The sequence below is a fragment of the Heptranchias perlo genome, chromosome 27 (genome assembly GCF_035084215.1).
Source record: "Heptranchias perlo isolate sHepPer1 chromosome 27, sHepPer1.hap1, whole genome shotgun sequence".
NCBI lineage: Eukaryota > Metazoa > Chordata > Chondrichthyes > Hexanchiformes > Hexanchidae > Heptranchias > Heptranchias perlo.
The window spans coordinates 36,024,580-36,045,883 of record NC_090351.1 but is presented as its reverse complement, the minus strand read 5'-3'; the positions used below and the strand labels follow the sequence as shown (position 1 = coordinate 36,045,883).

The following is a 21,304-nucleotide window of genomic DNA, read 5'->3' as shown; positions in this document are numbered from 1 at the left end:
ACAAATCAAGGTTGAGTGTCCCAGCACTGACTGTGAATATAATAGGACTGATTGCTCAGTAAGTCTATTCCTTGATGCATAACTCAAATCTCAGAATAGAATTTATGCAGCAACGTTCCATGGAATAACCTTTTCATTCTGGGACAGAATGCTGTATGTATCTTTGCAACGCTCCCTCATTATTCACTTGGGTGATCAATGGTACAGTCGATAGGAACAGGCACCGTATTATGTTCAGAAGTGAGCAAAATCAGAGCAAGGAGAGGGAGCTGCTAATTCCACTGGATTTCCAAGCTCAAACTTCAAATTTCAGTTCCTTGATTTCACCGTCAATTTATCAATTCGTACCAACATCGAAAGGTTGTTGCTACGCTCTCCAGTTGCCTGGCCTGACTTCAAGAGGTGGATGAGAAAACATTTCCTCCAGTTTGAAGTCAGCAAATCAAAGCCATCCCCTTATGGCTCCTGCCTCCCAGCTGTCATTGGATTTCATTTTTTTTTTGATCAGGAATCTCACACTTCATAAAGGAAATCTTCACCAAAGTGAAAACTGATCTGAAGTGGGCAAATGTGGGTCAATTTGAAAAAGGTCCAATTTAAATCTTATTCAAATCGCCTCTCTGATTAGTAGTATTCTTATAATGATGACTGACTGGTAGCAGCCAAAGACTCTCCGAACTGGGTTGAGGAATTAAGTTATTCTTATTCTGATTTATTTTCTTCAGATTAAGTATTCTGCAAACTCGAATCTCTGTCATTGACGAGCGGTATTCAACTATTTATGGGGCTTGGAGGAGGTCCAACCCACTCCTTAAGTGTTCATGGGAGTTCCCACCCCCCAAGATGCTGACTCTAGCTCTGGTATGTGTCGGCCTCTCTCCAGTACTTTGCCAGGGGACTCCAGGAAGACTAGTTGATTCTTAGTGCCCTTATGAACTTCGGACAGCATACTGACTGTGTGCGTATTACATTCCTGATGTGTTTTATGAGGCTCTGAGATGTCTGGGCTGCTCTGAGATGTCGATCCTACTTTTGGGACTCTGAAATGTCTAGCTCATTCCTGGTGTTCCCATGAGTTTCTAAGATGTTTAGCCTAATATTGAAGTGTTAATAAGGCTCTTAGAGATCTAGCCCACTCTTGCTTTTTGTCTAGCCCGCTCATGGTTTGCCCATTGGGTTCTAAGCTGTCTAGCCCACTCTTGCTTTGCCCATGGGATTATAAGCTGTCTAGCCCACTCTTGCTTTGCCCATGGGGTTATAAGATGTCTAGCCCGCTCTTGGTTTGTCCATTGGGTTCTAAGCTGTCTAGCCCGCTCTTGGTTTGCCCATGGGGTTCTAAGTTGTCTCGCCCGCTCTTGGTTTGCCTATGGGGTTCTAAGCTGTCTAGCCCGCTCTTGGTTTGCCCATGGGGTTCTAAGTTGTCTAGCCCGCTCTTGGTTTGCCCATGGGGTTCTAAGCTGTCTAGCCCGCTCTTGGTTTGCCCGAGGCGGTCCGGAGTTGTCCAGCTCCTGATGTGCCTGTGGGATTGTGAGGTATACATTGCACTCCTGCAGAAAATGACGTATCTGTGGGTTCTGAGATCTGACATCACTCCACGGATTATTATTTTGTGAGCTGAGCTCCAACCTCTAACTCTTAGTTAGCTGGTAAGTCGTGACTGTGCGTAACCATCCAGTCTGTTCACATCCCGTCACCTGACTCCTGCCCTTGTGCTGCGACTAGCTGCCAAACATCTCTGCTATCACAATATCAAAAGTCACACAAGCTCTTGAGGGTAGGAGCTGAAATTCCCTCTGTAACAAAAATGGTGGGCAAACACCTGTCCAGCTCCATAATTATTGGCCCATTGATGAAATCCCAGGAACACATGTCTTCGACACCTGCAATTTCCGAGGACGCGATTTTGTTAATAAGTCATTAATTATGGCGTTCTTCCATTTTTCAATAAAAGGATGTGAGCCCCCTTTTTATCACTGCTCCCCACTTTCCTCCCTCGTCCAATTCCTGTCAGTCAGGATGGAGCGAGGCAGGAGCAGGGAGCTCACAGCCCCTTTAATTTCAGAACAAGTGAGCTATTGGTTCTCAGTCTGTGCTCTCATGGTGTGATGATCACATTAGGAATGTGCTGGTTTTTAAAATATATTCCCCACATCTCGTTTCCACAGAGTAACGTAATGGCGAGGAGTGGCAGTCTTAATGGAGCCAGTCACGTTGCCCCCCCCCTGCCAACTATTACATGTGGATCGCATTATGTCTCCCACTTTAGTTAACGAGGGTCTAAGAAACCAGATCATTTTGACACCAGTTCCACTTGTCATAGCCGGTGACGCATGTAGTTCTGATGTGGTTACAAACTTGCTGAGACGCCAGGCAGCGTGACTGTGCTCTACACAAGGTTCATGTGCCTATCCCGAGGGATGAGTGTGTCGGTGCAAGCAAACAGGAAAGGCAGCTCATGGGTCCCGGAGTATTTAATGGGAACTTGATCATGCAAGATCCCGATTCAGAGGCTTGCCCTGAAGCCAGAAGAGGGTGGGGGGAAGTTTTTGAACAATCAAGAATCTTGTCTGCTCGCAAGAGACGCTGCTCTCAGCTCGGCCTTAAAATCGACACTGCAAAAAACTCATAGAAAGGAAAAATACTGTAAACCCTTTCCTGACAGGCTGGAAGGTAGGGCAGGTGTCAATTCCATTCCCCCCTTACCCCCCGCATCATTTTTTTTTCACATTAACCAAATGTCCAGCTTTGGTTGGAGGCGAGTTCTCTCCCTTAGTGAGAATGCAGGCATCTACCCCACATTGGGGAGCTGTCCTGCTGATGCCTCACTATTTGGCTATTTGCCAGCTCTTCAAATGGGAGGGAATCGTGAAAGTAATAATAATAAACATTTTTAAAAAAAAACTGTGGGCTGGTGGGGGTCCACCTTTGGTGTTTGGGTTAAAATGCAGTCCAGACTGATGAGGTGAAAGTCTCCATTGTCCGCTGGCTGACGAGGTCCCACATGAAAGGGGACTGGGCGGTCTCAATCCAATTCCAAATGGGAATGGACCCTCAGCACAACACTGCTGTAATCTGACACTAATTTGGTGATCTCACTCAGAGAGGCCATGGGATGTCTGGCATGGGAAATGTAATGGAGGTACAGGCACAATGGGCTGAATGACATCCTTCTGTGCTGTAACATTCTCTGATTCTAGGTGCAGTAGAGGGTGTTCTTTTGAGGTGGGACCTGAGGAAAATTGTTGAGGCAGAGTAGAGAGAGCATCACTCTGCAACTGTACTTGACCTGGGAGTGCTTAGTCTTGGTATTGGGTACCCTAACTGGAAAATGCCTCATTTACCATCACTAACATTCCTCACCTTGATGTGCGCACACACACACACACAAAAAAAACTAAGCGAAAATTATCTACGTTCGATAATTCTGCAGGATTACCCTTCTCCCCTGGGAATTTCACAACTACTAGAACCTCATGAGCAAGACGTCCCAAAATACTCCGGGTCCATGTGCTGCTGAGAAAGTTATCCGCAGTGGTGATGTTGTAGACTTACTAACTACTTAGCGTTACTATATACCCATTCTTCACAGAATCGTTCCAAAACTGCGCCATGTAAAATCCAAGTGGGAACCCCACAGAACACTTAGAATAGCAAATCACCAGCAGCATTTGCTGTTGTTTTTTTTATATATATAAGTGCACGATTATCAGGATTTCATCATAAACACAGGGTATATAATAAAGCAGGGGAATGTGGCGGTGATGTACATACATAGAGCATATAAACCAGGTTGAATCTTGTTGCACACACACCTTTCTCCATGATGCCACAGTCAGTGTAGCCCAGTTATAATATATACTGTGCAGATAATTCCTTGGAATTTACTGTATATTCTTGCCGGGGTAACACTACTGCACAGATGTGCTACAGCTGAGCTGCTGAGGGTACCCAGCGAGGTCAAGAAAGGCAAACGCTCGCCAACCGTGAAGAAAATTGCGCACAGTGTATATTATTAAAAAAAATAGCAGATAGAAGTGAGTTCAAGGCTCTAATCTAATCCCAGGGCTCAGACAACATTTATAAATTTGATTGAGCTTCCCTTGTGCTGACCTCTGAACTCCACCCCCTTAGATTAGAGCCTTTGACCCTCTTTTTTCCAGTATCTGTTTTTCTAATATTGAACACAACGTTATGTTGTCTTTCAAGCAGGCCCTCTTTCCTCCCACCCCAATCTCCCATCCCCCCTTTACCTCCTTCTGTTTTTGCAATCTCAGCGGTAGGAGTGACTTCAGAGAGAAAGGCAAGGAGGAAAAAAAGGAAAGAAAACAAGACTACAGATTAAAAAGACAACAGGCAGACAGAGTCATAGATACAAAAAAGAAGACTGAATTGCCATCTTCTCAAAAGCCCATTGTTCACTCACCTTATGGTAACATACACTGACTGTATTATATGATGCATACTCACTGTATTATATAATATACACACTGTTATGTTCCATAATCAATTGTTAATGGTCACTCAATATGCTTGCAGTGATTATTTCAGAGTGTTTAGTCCTTCAGTGTAACTGTGATCACATATCGACAACATAGGCAGTCAGCAGCAATACAAACTACAGACCCAGAATTCAGCATCTCAAACTTCACAGCATGTATCCAGAAAAATAACCTGAGCCCTGGAGTGTGTTATTATCTAATCATGATGGTCAGAGGCTTGAAAATAAGACCAAGCTTTGCTTTTATAGCTTGGTCAGTCAGACCCTTGATTAGATTCCAGCCTCTAACTCATTCCCAGGTATCTATTATTCTATATATAAACTATCTGAATCCATCGATTAGATTCCAGCCTGTATTCCCAGGTATCCTTTATATATAAACCATTCAAAACCCTCAATTAAATTCTGACAATAACTCATTCTCCGGTCTTCATTTGGACACTCTTCATTAGATTGAATTCCTGGCAAACCATGGGAGTAACATTACAAGTTGATAAGGGTCTGATGCCTCATCTGTGGGCAGCATTGGACACGTTTCCCACAATTTTCAGTCCATTTTAACGTATTTCCATTAATCACTGCCAATGGGCAAAGTCCGTGATTATAGCACAAACTTGTCAAATCAGCCTATATATATTATCTGAACCCCTCGATTAGATCCCAGCCAGTAATTCACTCCCAAGTATCCATTATTCTATATATTATCTGAACCCCTTAATTAGATTGGATTACCCAACTCACTCTGGACATTTCTTATTATTCTATATATAAACCATCTGAACCTTTTGATTAGGCTGCAGTCTGCTATCTACTACTCCACATATAAATCATCTGGTTCACTCACAATCTGTCATTTATTGCCAGATATCGATTGGCAATAGACCCAAGGCTCTCTGAGGAAGCTGAATAGATATTTCAATCCAAGGTACGGATTCTGATTCCTTTTCACTGCAGATCAGTTCTGGAAGTAACTTTGGGGTGAGACTCTACATCTGGGGTCAAAGAAGAGACAGCCTAATTGACTCGGGGCTCCCGCTCCTGATCCAGTGGACTCTGCTGGATAGTGGTGAGGACACAACTGGCCTTGGTTGTGATCCCCCTAAGGACAAGATAATCTGCCAACACTCACTGTCTAGGCTCACATATGAAGAATGGCCACTTGACAGGGTAGATGCTGAGAGGCTGTTTCCCCTGGCTGGAGAGTCCAGAACTAGGGGTCATAGTCTCAAGATAAGGGGTCGGACATTTAGGACTGAGATGAGGAAGAATTTCTTCACTCAGAGGGTTGTGAATCTTTGGAATTCGCTACCCCAGAGGGGCTGTGGATGCTGCTAAGTACATTCAAAATTGAGCTCGATAGATTTTTGGATGCTAAGGGAATCACGTGATATGGGGATAGGGCGGGAAAGTGGATTTGAGGTAGAAGATCAGCCACGATCATATTGAATGGTGGAGCAGGCTCGAGGAGCCGTATCGCCTACTCCTGCTCCTACTTCTTACGTTCTTATGTCCTCTTGGAGGACTTGTGGCACCAGTGGAACCCTATGCAAGTAACGATCCTTGTCTTCAGAAGAGGAGTGGGGAAAATAATACACATTAAAGGAGATTAGTAATTTAGGCAACAGTTGACAAGAAATAGTTTATGCATCGGGGGTTCTAACACAACAGCGAGAGCTCGAAAATCCACGGGGCGTGGGGGGTGGGGGCTCATCCCAATGTAAATGCCGCTTGTAGGATCCACCATTGACCCCACCCAAGTTCACAGGGTCAAGAGCCGGGGTCAAGAGAAGTCGACCGTTGGCGCCTGTGGCGATCTATCTGGGACACCCCAGCGGAAGAGGCCTGGGGGTGGGGGAAGGAGGAGGTTCTGGGTCCCCCTGCTATCGAACAGAAGTAGCCTCCACTGCCTTCTTTGTAAGGGGCCTGCTTTTAAATAGTTAAGAAACATTTTGGTCATCCTCTCCATGGGTTCAGCCCCCAACCCAGGGTTGGACCTACTTCCGTTAAGCCTCCATCGCTCCCCCCCAACTCCCAGTTGGCGAGAATGCTTGGTCTCACTTGACGCCCCTACCCTAACCGCATGGTGGGTCCCAGCTGAGGGCTGGAGCGGGGGAAATACGGCTTTATAACGTGCGGGTGGAGGCTCCCTTGCAAGGCCCAGTGGGAATTCGCTTGCAAGACCGGGAATCACGCAGCTAGCAGGAGTCTGTCAGAACAGCAACGCAATGTCGGGCCGCTGGGCTTTTACTGCTACTCAGGTGCCAGGCCAATCATCAACACGGTGAAAAGTCCCAACGTGGCCATTGCTTCCCGTTCTCTGGTGCCATTAGAGTACTCAGCACAGTTAAACACGCGGAGGCCAAAATTCCTCGGCCCTTCCGTCAAACTCAAACTGTGACTGGGTGTATGGTGGAAGGATTCCCGGATATGCCAGGTCTCAGCCTTGCGCCAGAGTTTCCTGGTGGCCTTGCAGCGTGTGGAGCCTCCACCTGTCCAAACAAGGCTATCGGCACAGGAGGGCTCACCTCATGAAGCGTCTCACCGGCCAAGGTCGAGGGCACCGAATTCTGGAGTTCTTATGCCCCAAGCCTCTCCTGGTGGATCTTTAGACACCAAGAAGAAAGGAGCATGCTGGCCCCTTCAATGGTGGATATGGGGACCGCTTTGAGGATCCAGACCAGAATCGCAGCCAAGTCCCCTGAAGAACGAAACAAAGGTATGTGGACATTGTCCGCTCCCTTACAAAGGGAGCCATGGAGGGGAACTTCAGACTTCTCTCTGGGCACTGCCTGGGACTCCGCTGGACTTGGAACCATTCACCGGATATTCCGGGCTCTTTGGGCAGGCGGGGGTCCAGGATGCACCTTTGGTGGTGCTGGTGCCAGTGGGTGAGAGGCTAACGAGGTGACGCTCCACCAGACCCTTTCTACTCTGGTAGGGTCAGCAGCGGAGGTCCGCAATCCTGATGTAACAGCCGGGATCACTGTGCCCGTGGGGTTTTTTTTGGGGGGCCTGTGTAAATTGAATAAACGGACCTCAGAATCTTGAGACCGATGGCACCAGGAGGACATGGAAAATCAGTGTCCTGACTGACTGCACCAAGGGTTTTACAACACAAGGGGCACCCATGACCAAACTTACCTGAGCAAAGAATCTCGACTAACCACTACCTCTGACTGTGAATTGCCTCCGTTTTCAGTTGGCTTCATTGAAGTCAAATGAATAAAAAAAGAACCAATGCTGAATTCTAAACCTTGACCCACTTGCCTCGGTTGCAGCTGAATCCTGTTTAAACTGGCAAAAAGTCGTTTTATTAGCATCGATAGAACTGGACTGCTTTCCGTCCCCCCAAAAAAAGCAGGATAGACATATTTATTAGGATAAAGGGGAGGGTTCAAGTACATCAGATTTTGGGATCACAATGGCCCTCCTTAATTGCTTGAGAAATCTTCATGTTCTAGACTACCTGTGGAGTGAAAGGCGATACGAAGGTGCCTGTCATACTCAGTTTACAGTGTACATCTACAGTGGAGTAACACACAGGCTGTACAGTACTAGCGGAGAGTGAACCCTTCCCTTTTTGGCCGGCAGGGTGGACACGATTACTCATTTTGGAGATTGGCCACCGTGTTGATACGTTTTGGGGCCAATCAGCTGAGTAGGACTGAATGTGTCGCCATGGAAGTTTTCAGTTTTGGCCCATCAGTCTTATTAACGTTGCCTTCAGACTTGGACTGTACACATTAGCCAATATGGCTCAAACCTAAATGGGGAAGGCGACTCAATGAATACTGGGTGTGATCCTAAAACCTGTTGTTCTTATTAAAAGGTGTCACAGCGGTAACTTAGTGACTACAGGTCAGGAGGTGCCATGCACATGCACAGGGTATACAAGAAGTGAAAGGTCCATTTAAAGTGTGTAAGGGCTGGTGTGTGTACCTGTGGGTGACTTAACAGGTCATAACAGGCCTAATGCAGCGCAATGTCCCTACATTTGGGATATCTGGTATCTTTCAGGACCTTTCTGTCGCACGACCGTTGCAGTTTCCACCTGTCTTTAAGCCTGCCTATAAATTAGCTTTGGATTAAATATCGCAAGAATCAATTTCACCACTTGCACCTTGTCTCCTCCGAATCCTCACATGGGACACAATCTGTTGTCATTGGCACAAAGGCCACCCACTTCATTCGTTAAAGAAATGCTGCAGTTCAGATTGTACTTGTTATTTAGCCTGGAGTCCATTCAATCTGAAAGTTCTGCCCTGCTCTCTTACCTTCATTTTCGAAGTCAGGTGAATCCAATACGATGGCTTCCCCGAGCCCCTGTCTGGTTTGAGCACGGACGTAAAACCTATACTTGGTGTTTGAATCAACCTTCTCCAACTTGTAATTGGTCATATCAGGCGGAAGTCTGGGAATTGTGGAATTGCGTCTTGCTCGAGAGCCCGTCACTATGGAAATAATACAGGAAGTGAAGTAACAGTTCGTTTCAAAGCTGTTGTTCCAAACTCCACCTTAAAAGACAACTAAACCCAAACCCATTCACACCACCATCATCGTGACACTGCCCACTGTCACCTCACTGTCTACTGTCAAGTCACTGCCCTACTTCATTCATTTCGCTGCTCACCACTACCATTTCAGTACTAAAGAAAGGACTTGCATTTATATGGCTCCATTTACGACCTCAGGACGTCCTAAAGCGCTTTACAGCCAATGAAGTACTTTTGAAGTGTAGTCACTGTTGTAACGTAGAAAACGCGGCAGGCAATTTGCGTACAGCAAGGTCCCACAGTACTGTCACCAACATTGCTCCCCTACCCACTTTCATGTCAATATCTATTGTCTGTTTGGCAATGTTGCTACCTCTCTGCCCATTGCTGCCATGTCACTGCACACTGCCGCTTTCAACTCACTGGTCCCGCTACCATCTGAGAATCAATACTATTATACCACTCCTCTCTATCACCACTACCCACCACCATGTCACACCATTGCCGACTGCCATTGTGGCACTACCGCCCACCATCATTACGATGCCAGTTGTCTGCATTCTGAATCCACCCTGCACAATTGGGATAATGAGATCAAAGGCATCCATCCAAAGATAAGGACCTCCAGTGTTAACAAAAGCGCACGTGGCCTCCACCCTTACTTGTCCTCCTCTCCCAACTCCCCCGACTGTCCCCATGGCCCTAAGTTAGACATCAACATTGGGAGACTGCGGTCTAGGGAGTGATAGAAATGAAGACGAAAGAGACCCTATTCCTGGGGCAATAATTCTGTATTGTTTCCTCGGCAACAATCAGACCACTGCAATCTATGCGACACCACTGTGACATCGCACACTCCATGTCCAAATCATCTGTAATTACATTCTGTGTGTTAAAGATGTGTTCACAATGCAATGACGAGTGTATTTTTAACTTCACATTAATGTCCCTGAACATTCATTTTGTTTTATTTACACCGATGGTCAGATTAGACAGTTTTCATGGGTACATACGTGGGTGGTACGTTATCACATAACCAGTGATGATCCCATTTGGATTGGGTGGGTGAGTCCATTGCAATGTAATGCTTTCCAAGTCTGGTTGCCTGATCCTTAGGGAACCTGGCTTCCCGGGCACTAAGAGAGAAAGTGAACAGGAAACACAGAAGTCAGGAGAGCCGTGACGGACATAGAAAACTCACAAAAGAGGAATATTTACCGCTAACACCCAGTGCTGTCAACAGACATCAAGTCCTGTGGAGTAAAACCCTCACACTGATCTTAACAAGTCTTCTTGACTGGACAACCCAAATCAGTTAAAAGAGAATGGAGACTACTCATAACAATTGCCTTCCGGATCTACTGTATTTCTGGGGCATTTCAGAAAGGTGGTCTATTAATAAAGATGAACCCATTTTATACTGGGTCAAAAAGCCAAAAATCCCTACTCAGGTTTCGAAAGCCCAGCAAATCGAATTCACAAGGATGAACTGGACACACGTTCACCTCTCAAACTTGCAGAAAGTTCCTACTCACAGGTAAAAGCAATGGAGTCTAAATTTAAAATATGCAGCAACTTTTAAACACCCGGGGATAAATTTTTGTCTTCATTGCTTGGGCGTTGCAGATTTCCTGCCTGTTGTACAACGTGCCTGATTTGCATTCCGCTGAAATCAATGGAATGAAAATTTTTATTTTTATTCGTTCATGGGATGTGGACGTCGCTGGCGAGGCCGGCATTTATTGCCCATCCCTAATTGCCCTTGAGATCAGTCGGGTTCTATTAGTATTTTTGAGTAAACATTTTTTTTGTAATAAAGTTTGCACTTGCAATTCTCTTGTTGAGTTTCTAACCTCTGATCTGTCTAGGGTTGCCAACTCTGGTTGGACGTATTCCTGGAGCTTTCATCACATGACCTCCCGCCTCCAACCGCTCCACCCAGTCAAACAGCCTTTTATCCCATCTCCAACATTTTTATACCTAATACATAGAATTAAACAGAATGTATAGCACAGAAACAGGCCATTCGGCCCAACAGATCCATGCTGGTGTTTATGCTCCACACAAACCTCCTCCTTCCCTACTTCATCTCACCCTATCAGCATATCCTTCTACTCCTTTCTCCCTCATGTGTTTATCTAGCTTCCCCTTAAATGCATCTATGCTATTCACCTCGACTACTCCTTGTGGTAGCGAGTTCCACATTCTAACCATTCTCTGGGTAAAGAAATTTCTCCTGAATTCCCTATTGGATTTATTAGTGACTCTCTTATATTTATGGCCTCTAGCTCTGGTCTCCCGCACAAGTGGAGGCATCTTCTCTACGTCTACCAAATCAAACAGTTTCATAATCTTAAAGACCTCTGTCAGGTCACCCCTCAGTCTTCTCTTTTCTAGCCTGTTCCATCTTTCCTGACAGGTATAAACTCTCCGTTCTGGTATCATCTTAGTAAAATCTTTTTTGCACCTTCTCCAGTGCCTTTTTATAATATGGAGACCAGAACTGTTCAGAGTGCTCCACGTGTGGTCTAACCAAGGTTCTATACAAGTTCAACATAATAAATGAAAGTGTTCAAAGAAAATGAACAAAAGCACACAATTATTTTTTAATACCCCTGTGATTTTTCTCCTGGGTGCTGTTCACGCAGTGACCAGGAGACTAATCTTTCATTCCTGGAGATTCCAGGACAATTCTGGAGAGTTGGCAAATCTAGATCTGTCCTCTTGGTTATGGAGCAGAGGGCTGGGAGTGATGCCATGCACCACCGGCTCAAATGTAGCACTGGTTAAATATAAAGCAAAGCCTCAACAAAGGCCTCAGCCCCAGCCTCAGAAAAGGATCTTCTGTATCCTCTGTTTCAGGCTGACACTTCCAATTCCCCATGTCCTATTGAATCCATCTTTACAGCCAAACTATAAGTACTGACTATGCTGTGCACTGATGGTTACTGGCAGAGAAAGGAGACTCTTATTCCATCACCTCTGGGGGCACTGGTTCAAAGTCCGATCGCAGAGGTGAAGAGACTGTGCTCTAACCACAGGATAACAAGTGCAGAGTAAGTGACGGTTGGGTTGGGGAGGGGAGGAATTTGGGGCTGGCTCGCCCACTTACCTCCTTCGGTGGTGTTTATCGCAAACTCTTCACTCCATTCACCGCGACCTCTGCCATTGACTGCCGCCACTCGTAGCTTATAGGCGTGGTACGGTTGCAGCCCTGATACAACGGCACGTGAGCGCTGTCCATGGGACTCCATGACCTTAACACGTGACCTGTATCGGCTGGTCTTCAGCAGGCTTCCCTCATTCCAATACTGAATCTGTGCAGAAGGAGAGTCTTGATCAGTTTGCGCGCTCTTTTCGTGACAGGTTTAAGCGATTAAAAGAAGAAAGCTCGCAGCAAGGGTTGGGGGTAAATCCCACACGTACAAACATAGACAAGACACGGCGAATGCCAAGGAGATGCAAGGTAGCAATCTGATCTGGGTGTTTCGGTGGCATTAGAATACGAGAGCCACGCCCGAGCGATACACAAGCATTATTGGTGAGACCGCACCTGGAATACTGCATACAGTTTTGGTCTCCATACTTAAGAAAAGACATACTTGCTCTCGAGGCAGTACAAAGAAGGTTCACTCGGTTAATCCCGGGGATGAGGGGGCGGACATATGAGGAGATGTTGAGTAGATTGGGACTCTACTCATTGGAGTTCAGAAGAATGAGAGGCGATCTTATTGAAACATATAAGATTGTGAAGGGGCTTGATCGGGTGGATGCGGTAAGGATGTTCCCAAGGATGGGTGAAACTAGAACTAGGGGGCATAATCTTAGAATAAGGGGCTGCTCTTTCAAAACTGAGATGAGGAGAAACTTCTTCACTCAGAGGGTAGTAGGTCTGTGGAATTTGCTGCCCCAGGAAGCTGTGGAAGCTACATCATTAAATAAATTTAAAACAGAAATAGACAGTTTCCGAGAAGTAAAGGGAATTAGGGGTAATGGGGAGCGGGCAGGAAATTGGACATGAATTTAGATTTGAGGTTAGGATCAGATCAGCCATGATCTTATTGAATGGCGGAGCAGGCTCGAGGGGCCGATTGGCCTACTCCTGCTCCTATTTCTTATGTTCTTATGTTCTTAAGCCTTGACCCTAGCACCAGGGAGGCAACATTCCCTCCTGGAGTCAGAAACGCCTATCTGTTCCACTTACAATTGAATCCCCTATCACTATAGCCCTGCCACTCTTCTTCCTCCCCTCCTGTGCAGCAGAGCCACCCGTGGTGCCCCGAACCTGGCTCTTGCTGCATTCCCCTGATAAGCCATCTCCCCCAACAGTATCTAAAGCAGAATATCTGTTTGAGAGGGAGATGGCCCCAGGGGACTCCTGCTCTACCTGCCTAGTCCTTTTACTCTGCCTGGCGGTCACCCATTTCCTTTCTGCCTGCGTAACCTTTACCTGCGGTGTGACCACCTCACTGAACGTGCTATCCACGATAGTCTCAGCATCGCGGATGCTCCACAGTGAATCCACCCGCAGCTCCAGCTCCGAAAGACGGTTAGCCAGTAGCTGCAGCTGGACACACTTCCTGCACACATGGTCGCCAGGGACACTGGTAGTGTCCATGACTTCCCACATCGTGCAGGAGGAGCATATCACGGGTGCGAGCTGTGCTGCCATGACTTGTTGCTTCCTTTGGAGAATAGTCCCCTCTGTGATCTTCTGGGGTTCAACAAAATTTGCCATTGGCAAGTCCATTCCTCCACATCTTCCAGGCTTCTCTGGACATCTTCGGATACTATTTTTGAGCTCATGGAATACATCCAAATGTCAATGTTAGCAGAAAACTGTGAGCAAGCCTCAATGCTTTGTTCAGGTTTGGGACATAAATTTGGAACAGGAGTGAGCTCAGAAATGAACACCAGGGAACTGCCACTGGGAATAATTTGTTGGAGATTGCTGTGTCCATTCTTAGCTTGGTGTTCATCAGGCTAATATGGACTATAGGAAGTTGGGAATAACCAAGGCACTTTGCCTGGGTACGTGCGCACATGCACGTACACACAGGCGCGCAAATACACACAGGCACGCACGCACACACATACAAACGCACACACACGCGCGCATATATACACGCGCACACGCATGTGCACACACATGCAAACACGCACACATACATGCACGCACGTGCACACATATACACGTACGCACACACATACACACACAGGCTTTGCAGCAAGGAATCCTCTTAGGTTTCACTTTAATGACAGTCGTATCTTGCAGGCGGCTGTGTTAAATAGTAGAATCAGGGGTCCTTCAGCTACTTACGCTGTAGCCTATGAGATATCCCTGAACATCATCTGGTGGTAACGCCCTCCACTGTAGTAGAATGGCAGTGCTGTTGATAATCCTTCCAGAAATACTAGTGGGCGTTGCCTTGGGATCTAAATATAATCACAAAAACAGGTCAAAAAGTCAGTACTCCCAGCACATGTCAGACTCTGAGATACCCGGGGGGCACAGTCCCGGCTTAACCGCTGCAACGCGAGGTGGTATCAGTCCTTTCAGACGTTGGCGGACCTGCTGTGTATTTCCAGCACTTTTTGATTCTATTGCGGTGCACGGTTAATCGGACTGGGCGATCCTCCGCTGGGTTTAAAGTGATTATCTGACTGTGTGCTACCAGTGTCGGGGGGGGGGGGGGGGGGGCCTTAACCCCCCTACCCTCCCCGCACTCACCCCCCCGCCCCCCGCCCCCCCCCAAAAAAAAATTCAGGCAGTTGTGGCTCAATTTTACCATCACTGAAATGCACGGTTGGAAATTTGCCTGCAGTCCGTCCCCAATCTTTACACTATTACCCCCGGCATCGAAAGTTCCCACATCAGCAACAAAAAAAGGAAAGAGCTTGCATTTCTATAGCGCCTTTCTCAACCTGCTTTACAGCCAATTAAATACTTTTGAAGTGTAGTCACTGTTGTAATGTAGGAAATGGGGCAGCCAATTTGCACACAGCAAGATCCCACAAAGAGCAATGACCAGATCATCTGTTTTAGTGATGTTGGTTGAGGGATAAATATTGGCCAGGACACCAGGGAGAACTCCCCTGCTCTTCCTCCAACAGTGCCGTGGGATCTTTTACATCCACCTGAGGGGGCAGACGGGGCCTCGGTCTAATGGCTCATCGGGAAGACGGCGGCATCTCAGACAGTGCAGCGCTCCCTCAGTACTGCACTGAAGTGTCAGCCTGGATTATGCGCTCAAGTCTCTGGAGTGGGGCTTGAACCCGCAACCTTCTAACTCAGAGGCGAGAGTGCTACCAACAGAGGTCAGGCTGACACCTCGACTAAATCAGAAAATCACCCCTTAAACTCGCAGTCAAACAATTAGAACGCTGTCACCGAAGTATTTTTGAATGCTGAATGTGTAACGTGGCAGCAGCAATAGGACTCAACCCGTTTCACTCAATAATACTTACATTCTTCACCTGAATACCCAATTACAATGTCTGGGTCAGGACCTGGTCCAAAATCGTTCACCACCTGCACTTTAATCTCGTAAGGCGTAAAGAAGGGAGTCGGTGAGACAACGTAACTGGACTTGGTTACTGTGGCCGTTGACCACTCTCCACCCACGTCTCTCTGTCTCCAGCTGACTATGTATTTGAGATTGGGTCCGCTGATCTGTGTGCCATTTAGAGGCTGCAAAGCAGAAAATGAAATCCAGAGTAAAAAGAGTTGAACAGTTTATAAGAAGCTACAGACAAAACCACAGCAGAACTTCAGACAGGTGCATACTAGTTTATACTTCATTGTCCTGAGGTAAATTAGCCTCTACACCTCGAGTTCCCTTGAGGTGTTTAATGCTGAGCAACAAATAGAACCAGTCTAGAAAGCGGCAGGTGACCTGTGCTCTAGGATTCTGCCGGATGATATGGCATAAATGAGAATGACAGTAAGGTGATTCCTGCACTCTCTCTCCCCCTGGCTTCTACTCAAATCCTCCTCATTCTCAGACTGCAGAGCTCCCCATTCAGGGAACTTTGTTCACAAACTCATGATCTATTACTGCAACGCATGGCTCCATCCTTGGCAGCGTTTGGGCATCTCTCTCAGACTATCCCAGCGAGCAATTAGATATCTCCCTCACACTGTCCCAGTGAGCAGTTATAGACATCTCCCTCAGACTGTTTCAGCGAGCAGTTAAATATCTCCCTCATACTGTCCTAGATAATAGTTAGATATCTCCCACAGACTGTCCCAGATAATAGTTAAATATCTCCCTCATACTGTCCCAGATAATAGTTAGATATCTCCCTCATACTGTCCCAGATAATAGTTAAATATCTCCCTCATTCTGTCCTAGATAATAGTTAGATATCTCCCTCATACTGTCCCAGATAATAGTTAGAGATCTCCCTCAGACTGTCCCAGATAATAGTTAGATATCTCCCTCATACTGTCCCAGATAATAGTTAGATATCTCCCTCATACTGTTCCAGATAATAGTTAGAGATCTCCCTCATACTGTCCCAGATAATAGTTAGAGATCTCCCTCAGACTGTTCCAGCGAGCAGTTAGACATTTCCCTGAAAATGTTCCAGCGATCAGTTAGATATCTCCCTCAGACTGTCTGTTAGGAATTCCCTCCACAGGCCGCCTTGGCTAGTGCTTTAAAAAAAAAGGTTTTTATGAGACGTGTGCAATAACTGGACAAACTGTGCTTACCGTCCACCTGATCTCCATGCTGGATCGTGATATTCCTGCCCCTCTAACATCAGTTGGATTCATCTCAGGAGCTGGGAAACATAAAGTGATATTACAACCCTCTCCATTGAATTCAGAGAATTGAAGCAGAGATGCACTGCACCTATTGGACCAATTAATTCCAGGTCACAGAAGGGTTGGCACCTTTTACAAAGCCCCCAATCAAAGAGGGTGGAGCTGGCGACGAGACCAGGTGGAAGAACTTTTTAAAAGTTGCATAAGACAAATTAATTCAACTGTTCTGTGGCGTCAACAGTCAACTGGTCTATAGGGTACATTTATGTCAATACCATCACCCTCGATGAGTGAACCGTTGGCTTAGTGATAGCATTCCCGCCTCTGAGTTTGAAGGTGCAAATTTGCTAATGATACAAAGATAGGTGGAAAAGCAAGTTGCGATGAGGACACACAGTGTCTGCAAAGGGATACTGACAGGTTAAGCGAATGGGCAAAAATTTGGCAGATGGAATATAATGTGGGAAAATGTGAAGTCATCCATTTTGGGAGGCAAAATAAAAAAGCAAAATATTATTTGAATGGAGAAATACTACAAAATACTACAAAATGCTGCAGTACAGAGGGATCTGGGTGTCCTCGTACATGAAACTCAAAAAGTCAACATACAGGTGCAGCAGGAAATCCGGAAGGCAAACAGAATATTGGCCTTTATTTCTGGGGGGATGGAGTATAAAAGCAGGGAAGTCATGCTACATCTGTACAGGGTGCTGGTGAGACCACACCTGGAGTACTGCGTACAGTTCTGGTGCCCTTATTTAAGGAAGGACATACATGCATTGGAGGCAGTTCAGAGAAGGTTCACTAGGTTGATTCCGGGTATGGAAGGGTTGTCTTATGAGGAAAGATTGAACAGGTTGGGTCTATACTCATTGGAGTTTAGAAGAATGAGAGGAGATCTTATTGAACCATACAAGATTCTGAGGGGACTCGATAGGGTAGATGCTGATAGGATGTTACTCCTCATGGGGGAATCTAAAACTAGGGGGCATAGTCTCAGAATAAGAGGTTGCCCGTTTAAGACAGAAATGAGGAGGAATTTCTTCTCCCAGAGGGTCGTGAATCTTTGGAATTCTTTACCCCAAAAAGTTGTGGAGGCTGAGTCTTTGAATACATTCAAGGCAGAGTTAGAGAAATTTTTGATCAGCAAGAGAGTCAAAGGATATGGGGAAAGGGCGGATAAGTGGAGTTGAGGTAAAAATCAGATCAGCTATGATCTCATTGAATGGCGGAGCAGGCTCGAGGGGCTGAATGGCCTACTCCTGCTCCTATCTCTTATGGTGTTATGGTCTTATAATTGCTCCTCTCCTTGCCAGTGGTGTCTATGCACAGCGTAACGTCATACTGTCAGACTGTATGTCACATTTTAAAGGCTTTGAGCTGCGCCATTGAAAACAGGGTAGAGAAAGGTCAGGGCAGGATCTTTACCTGTTCCAGTTGTCTGATAACGTTCAGAGGGCAAGCTGGGCCCACCCTCACCAACTTCATTCACAGCAATGACCCGGAACTGGTAGTTAACATATGGAGAAAGCTGCAATACCGCAGAGTTGATATTGCCTGGGATTCTGGTCAAATTATGCCACTTTCTCGGCTCAAACTTGTTCTCTTCGAACTGCACAACGAATTCTGCAAAGATGGAAATAACAAGATCACTTCTACTACTGGTTCTAGGAACATATTGGAATCACTTGCAATTTTCTCCCTCTTTAACCTTTTGATCCTTTGAGCTGTTCACCGTACCGTGATGCAAGGCAGTTTTATCGTAGTTTGAGACAGACAATTAGGTCCCGAAATTCCCGGGGGCCGGGTAGAGCGGAGAGAGGGCAGATCTCCCACCAGTGTGGGGAGGAGGGGATCTGGAATTTGGCGCGGAAACGTGGATCTGCCAGGTTTCCACCCCATGAAAGAAGCCCACGCAATTCTGGTCAGGGGAAGCAGGCGAGTCTTCCACCCGCCCAATTACGCTGGGGGGGTGAGTGGAGGCGAGGGGGCATGTCTGAGGGAATTCCCAGTTTAGTCTGGGAATTCCGCCAATATCACCCACATTAGCCCCAGTAGAATCTGCGCCTGCTAATACCTGGCAAGACTTCCAATGAGAGCCTAGAGAAGGCCGTAGGGCTCATCAAGACAAAGGCAATCAATCTCAGAGGGGATGAATTACCTCTTCAAAAATATCCCTTAGCTCCCTGAGGAATTGAACTGTACAAATTTAAAGGCTGTTCCTCTTCGTCTTTTCCCAGGTAGCTCTACCGGTGCAGAAGGACTCTCAGAATTTCATGGTCTTAGACGACAGCATGAAGGTGCAGGAGGCTATTCAATGGTTGCACTTGCATGTTGGAAGTGATGGTTTCAATTGTATCACAAAGTAGGTGAGAGTCAGGCACTTCAACACGACTGTTCTTCCTACCAAAAGGACATATCGCTCAGTCTATTGAGATGATTGAGTAGAATCTATCTGGAGGTTGTGGGACCATTTACCCAAAATTCTGAGAGCCTTGTGTGCAATACATGTGTGGTACAAGGCTCCACATGGAGGGCTATTAGGTTGATTAGATTTAGTTTACCCTACAGACAGAGTGGGACACCTTTTGAGTGGAGATGACCCTATATGAGTGAAACCATGCAGAAGAAAAGGTCTTTTTTATGTGCAGCATCTCCATTATCACAGGAATAAATATGTGATACCTATCAAGCTTTCACTGGTCAAATATAGCTGTAAAAGATTGTGGCCCAGGTCTTGAGTATCTATGTTGTCATGTGGACTTCATACAGTATCGGTACTCAAAGATTTCACAATTTGATGTATGACTCTGATGTGACTATTTTTTTTAACTCTACGTATCTGTGCTCTGTGAAAGTATCTCTCAACACTTAAGATTTCGTCAGTCCTGGCTGTTGACCTCCAGTTAATATGATCCATGTTGAATCTTAATTTTTCTTTTACGAAATTAGCTCTTGATATATAAATGATTTTTTAAGGAGACAGCTTTCGAGTACGTACAACTCCAATTATGTTCTCTTTCCCCATCCCTAGTGGTCAGTTTTGGGTACCATTCAAAATGCCAAGAAGAAATATAAAAATCATTGTTGTGCCTTGCTTAATATAGATGCCAGTTTTGTACCTGTGATTGGACTGTTGTTGTCATCACCAGGAATCCATGTCAATCTTATACTTCGATCTGTTGGGTCTGTGAGCTCCAGATCTCGGGGAGGTGCAGGGCGATCTAAATTAATCATGTCAAAAAAGCTTAGCAAGTGCACCAAGCTGAATCTCCCCATTCCAATCAAACCCCAAACACAATTTTCCTGAACTAAACCGAACTAAACCCTCCCCAGATCAATTTTGCTGAGTTAACCCAAACTAACCTAACCGTCCCAAACCAACCAAATTAACCCAATCTTCCAAAACCAAATCAAATCTAGCCAACCAGCTGCTCTCAAACCAAGCCAAACTAACCCAATTTTCCAAAACCGAAAATTTTCCTAAACCAAACCATAACTCAACCTCCTCAATCAAACCTTAATTCAAATTTTCAAAACCAAACCAAAATACTCCAATCCAATAAAACCTATCTAAAACGAAAACAGAAAATGCTGGAAACACTCAGCGGGTCAGGAGACGTCAGTGGAGGCAACAGACGGTTATTGTTTTGAGTGCAGACGTGTTTCCGAAACGCAATGGGGGTGACATTCACCATGGGCAGTAGAGCAAAGCAGGAGATATTGAATCGGCAGGCTGTTTTACAGTCCTTCCGATTTTCCTTTTCTACGGAAAAGCAATTCGGGCGGAGTGCAAAACGAGCTGCCGATTTGCTGTCTCCCGTTTTAGGTTGCCGCCAAGACAAATTTCATCCCCAAATCTTCTAAACGAACTTAACCCAACCTCGCAACACCAAAATGAACTAAAGCAACCCTAAGCCTTCGCAAACCCAATCTAGCTAAACCTTCCCTACCCCACTTTCCCAAAGCAGATCATGCCAACCCAACTGTTCCCATTTCAGGGATATATAGAGGGACCTATTTCTGTCGTATCCCTATACACAAGTGCATGTAACTGATGTGAATAACAAATGAAGTACACGACAGAGACAATATTTAAATAGGGCAAAATAAGAGAAAGATATATGTGGATTTATTCTGAGAGCAATTTTACTGCCAAGACATAAAAAAGGGGGGAAAAATTATATAAAAATGACATATTTGGGTTGATAATCCTCAACAGGAGAACTTATGTTGATTTCTCAAACTTTTAAACTTGCCATTCAGGGGATTTTCAGAGTGAGGTGAGAGGCACCTCGTACAACATAATGAGACATATTAAAGAGTGGAACTTCCTCATAGCATAGAGGCTAATGAGTTATTATTGGGTTTCTTTTATTGAACAAAGGAACTGGTGACATACAAGTCAATTTAAGCCACAGGCCAGAAATGCCAGAAATATGGCCACGTTCTTATAGCATATCTGTGGGCATCTAGTTAATCTGTAGGATGCACACTTAAGAGCAGACCCTGGTATATGGATTTTACAGGAGACTGTTGGTA

General features: G+C 45.7%; 1 protein-coding gene across 1 annotated transcript in view; it reads right to left on the bottom strand.

Annotated features, from left to right (window-relative positions):
* nfasca (neurofascin homolog (chicken) a) overlaps positions 1-21,304 on the bottom strand; it is a 113,743-nt gene that overhangs the window by 35,097 nt on the left and 57,342 nt on the right. Inside the window, exons 17-24 of the mRNA XM_068007659.1 lie at positions 19,885-19,986; positions 18,191-18,388; positions 16,709-16,779; positions 15,460-15,682; positions 14,312-14,427; positions 12,104-12,308; positions 10,005-10,127; positions 8,773-8,949 (exon numbers count right to left, since the gene is read on the bottom strand). Of these exons, the coding sequence (XP_067863760.1) occupies positions 8,773-8,949; positions 10,005-10,127; positions 12,104-12,308; positions 14,312-14,427; positions 15,460-15,682; positions 16,709-16,779; positions 18,191-18,388; positions 19,885-19,986 (1,215 nt within the window). The remainder of the gene's footprint in view (positions 1-8,772; positions 8,950-10,004; positions 10,128-12,103; positions 12,309-14,311; positions 14,428-15,459; positions 15,683-16,708; positions 16,780-18,190; positions 18,389-19,884; positions 19,987-21,304) is intronic.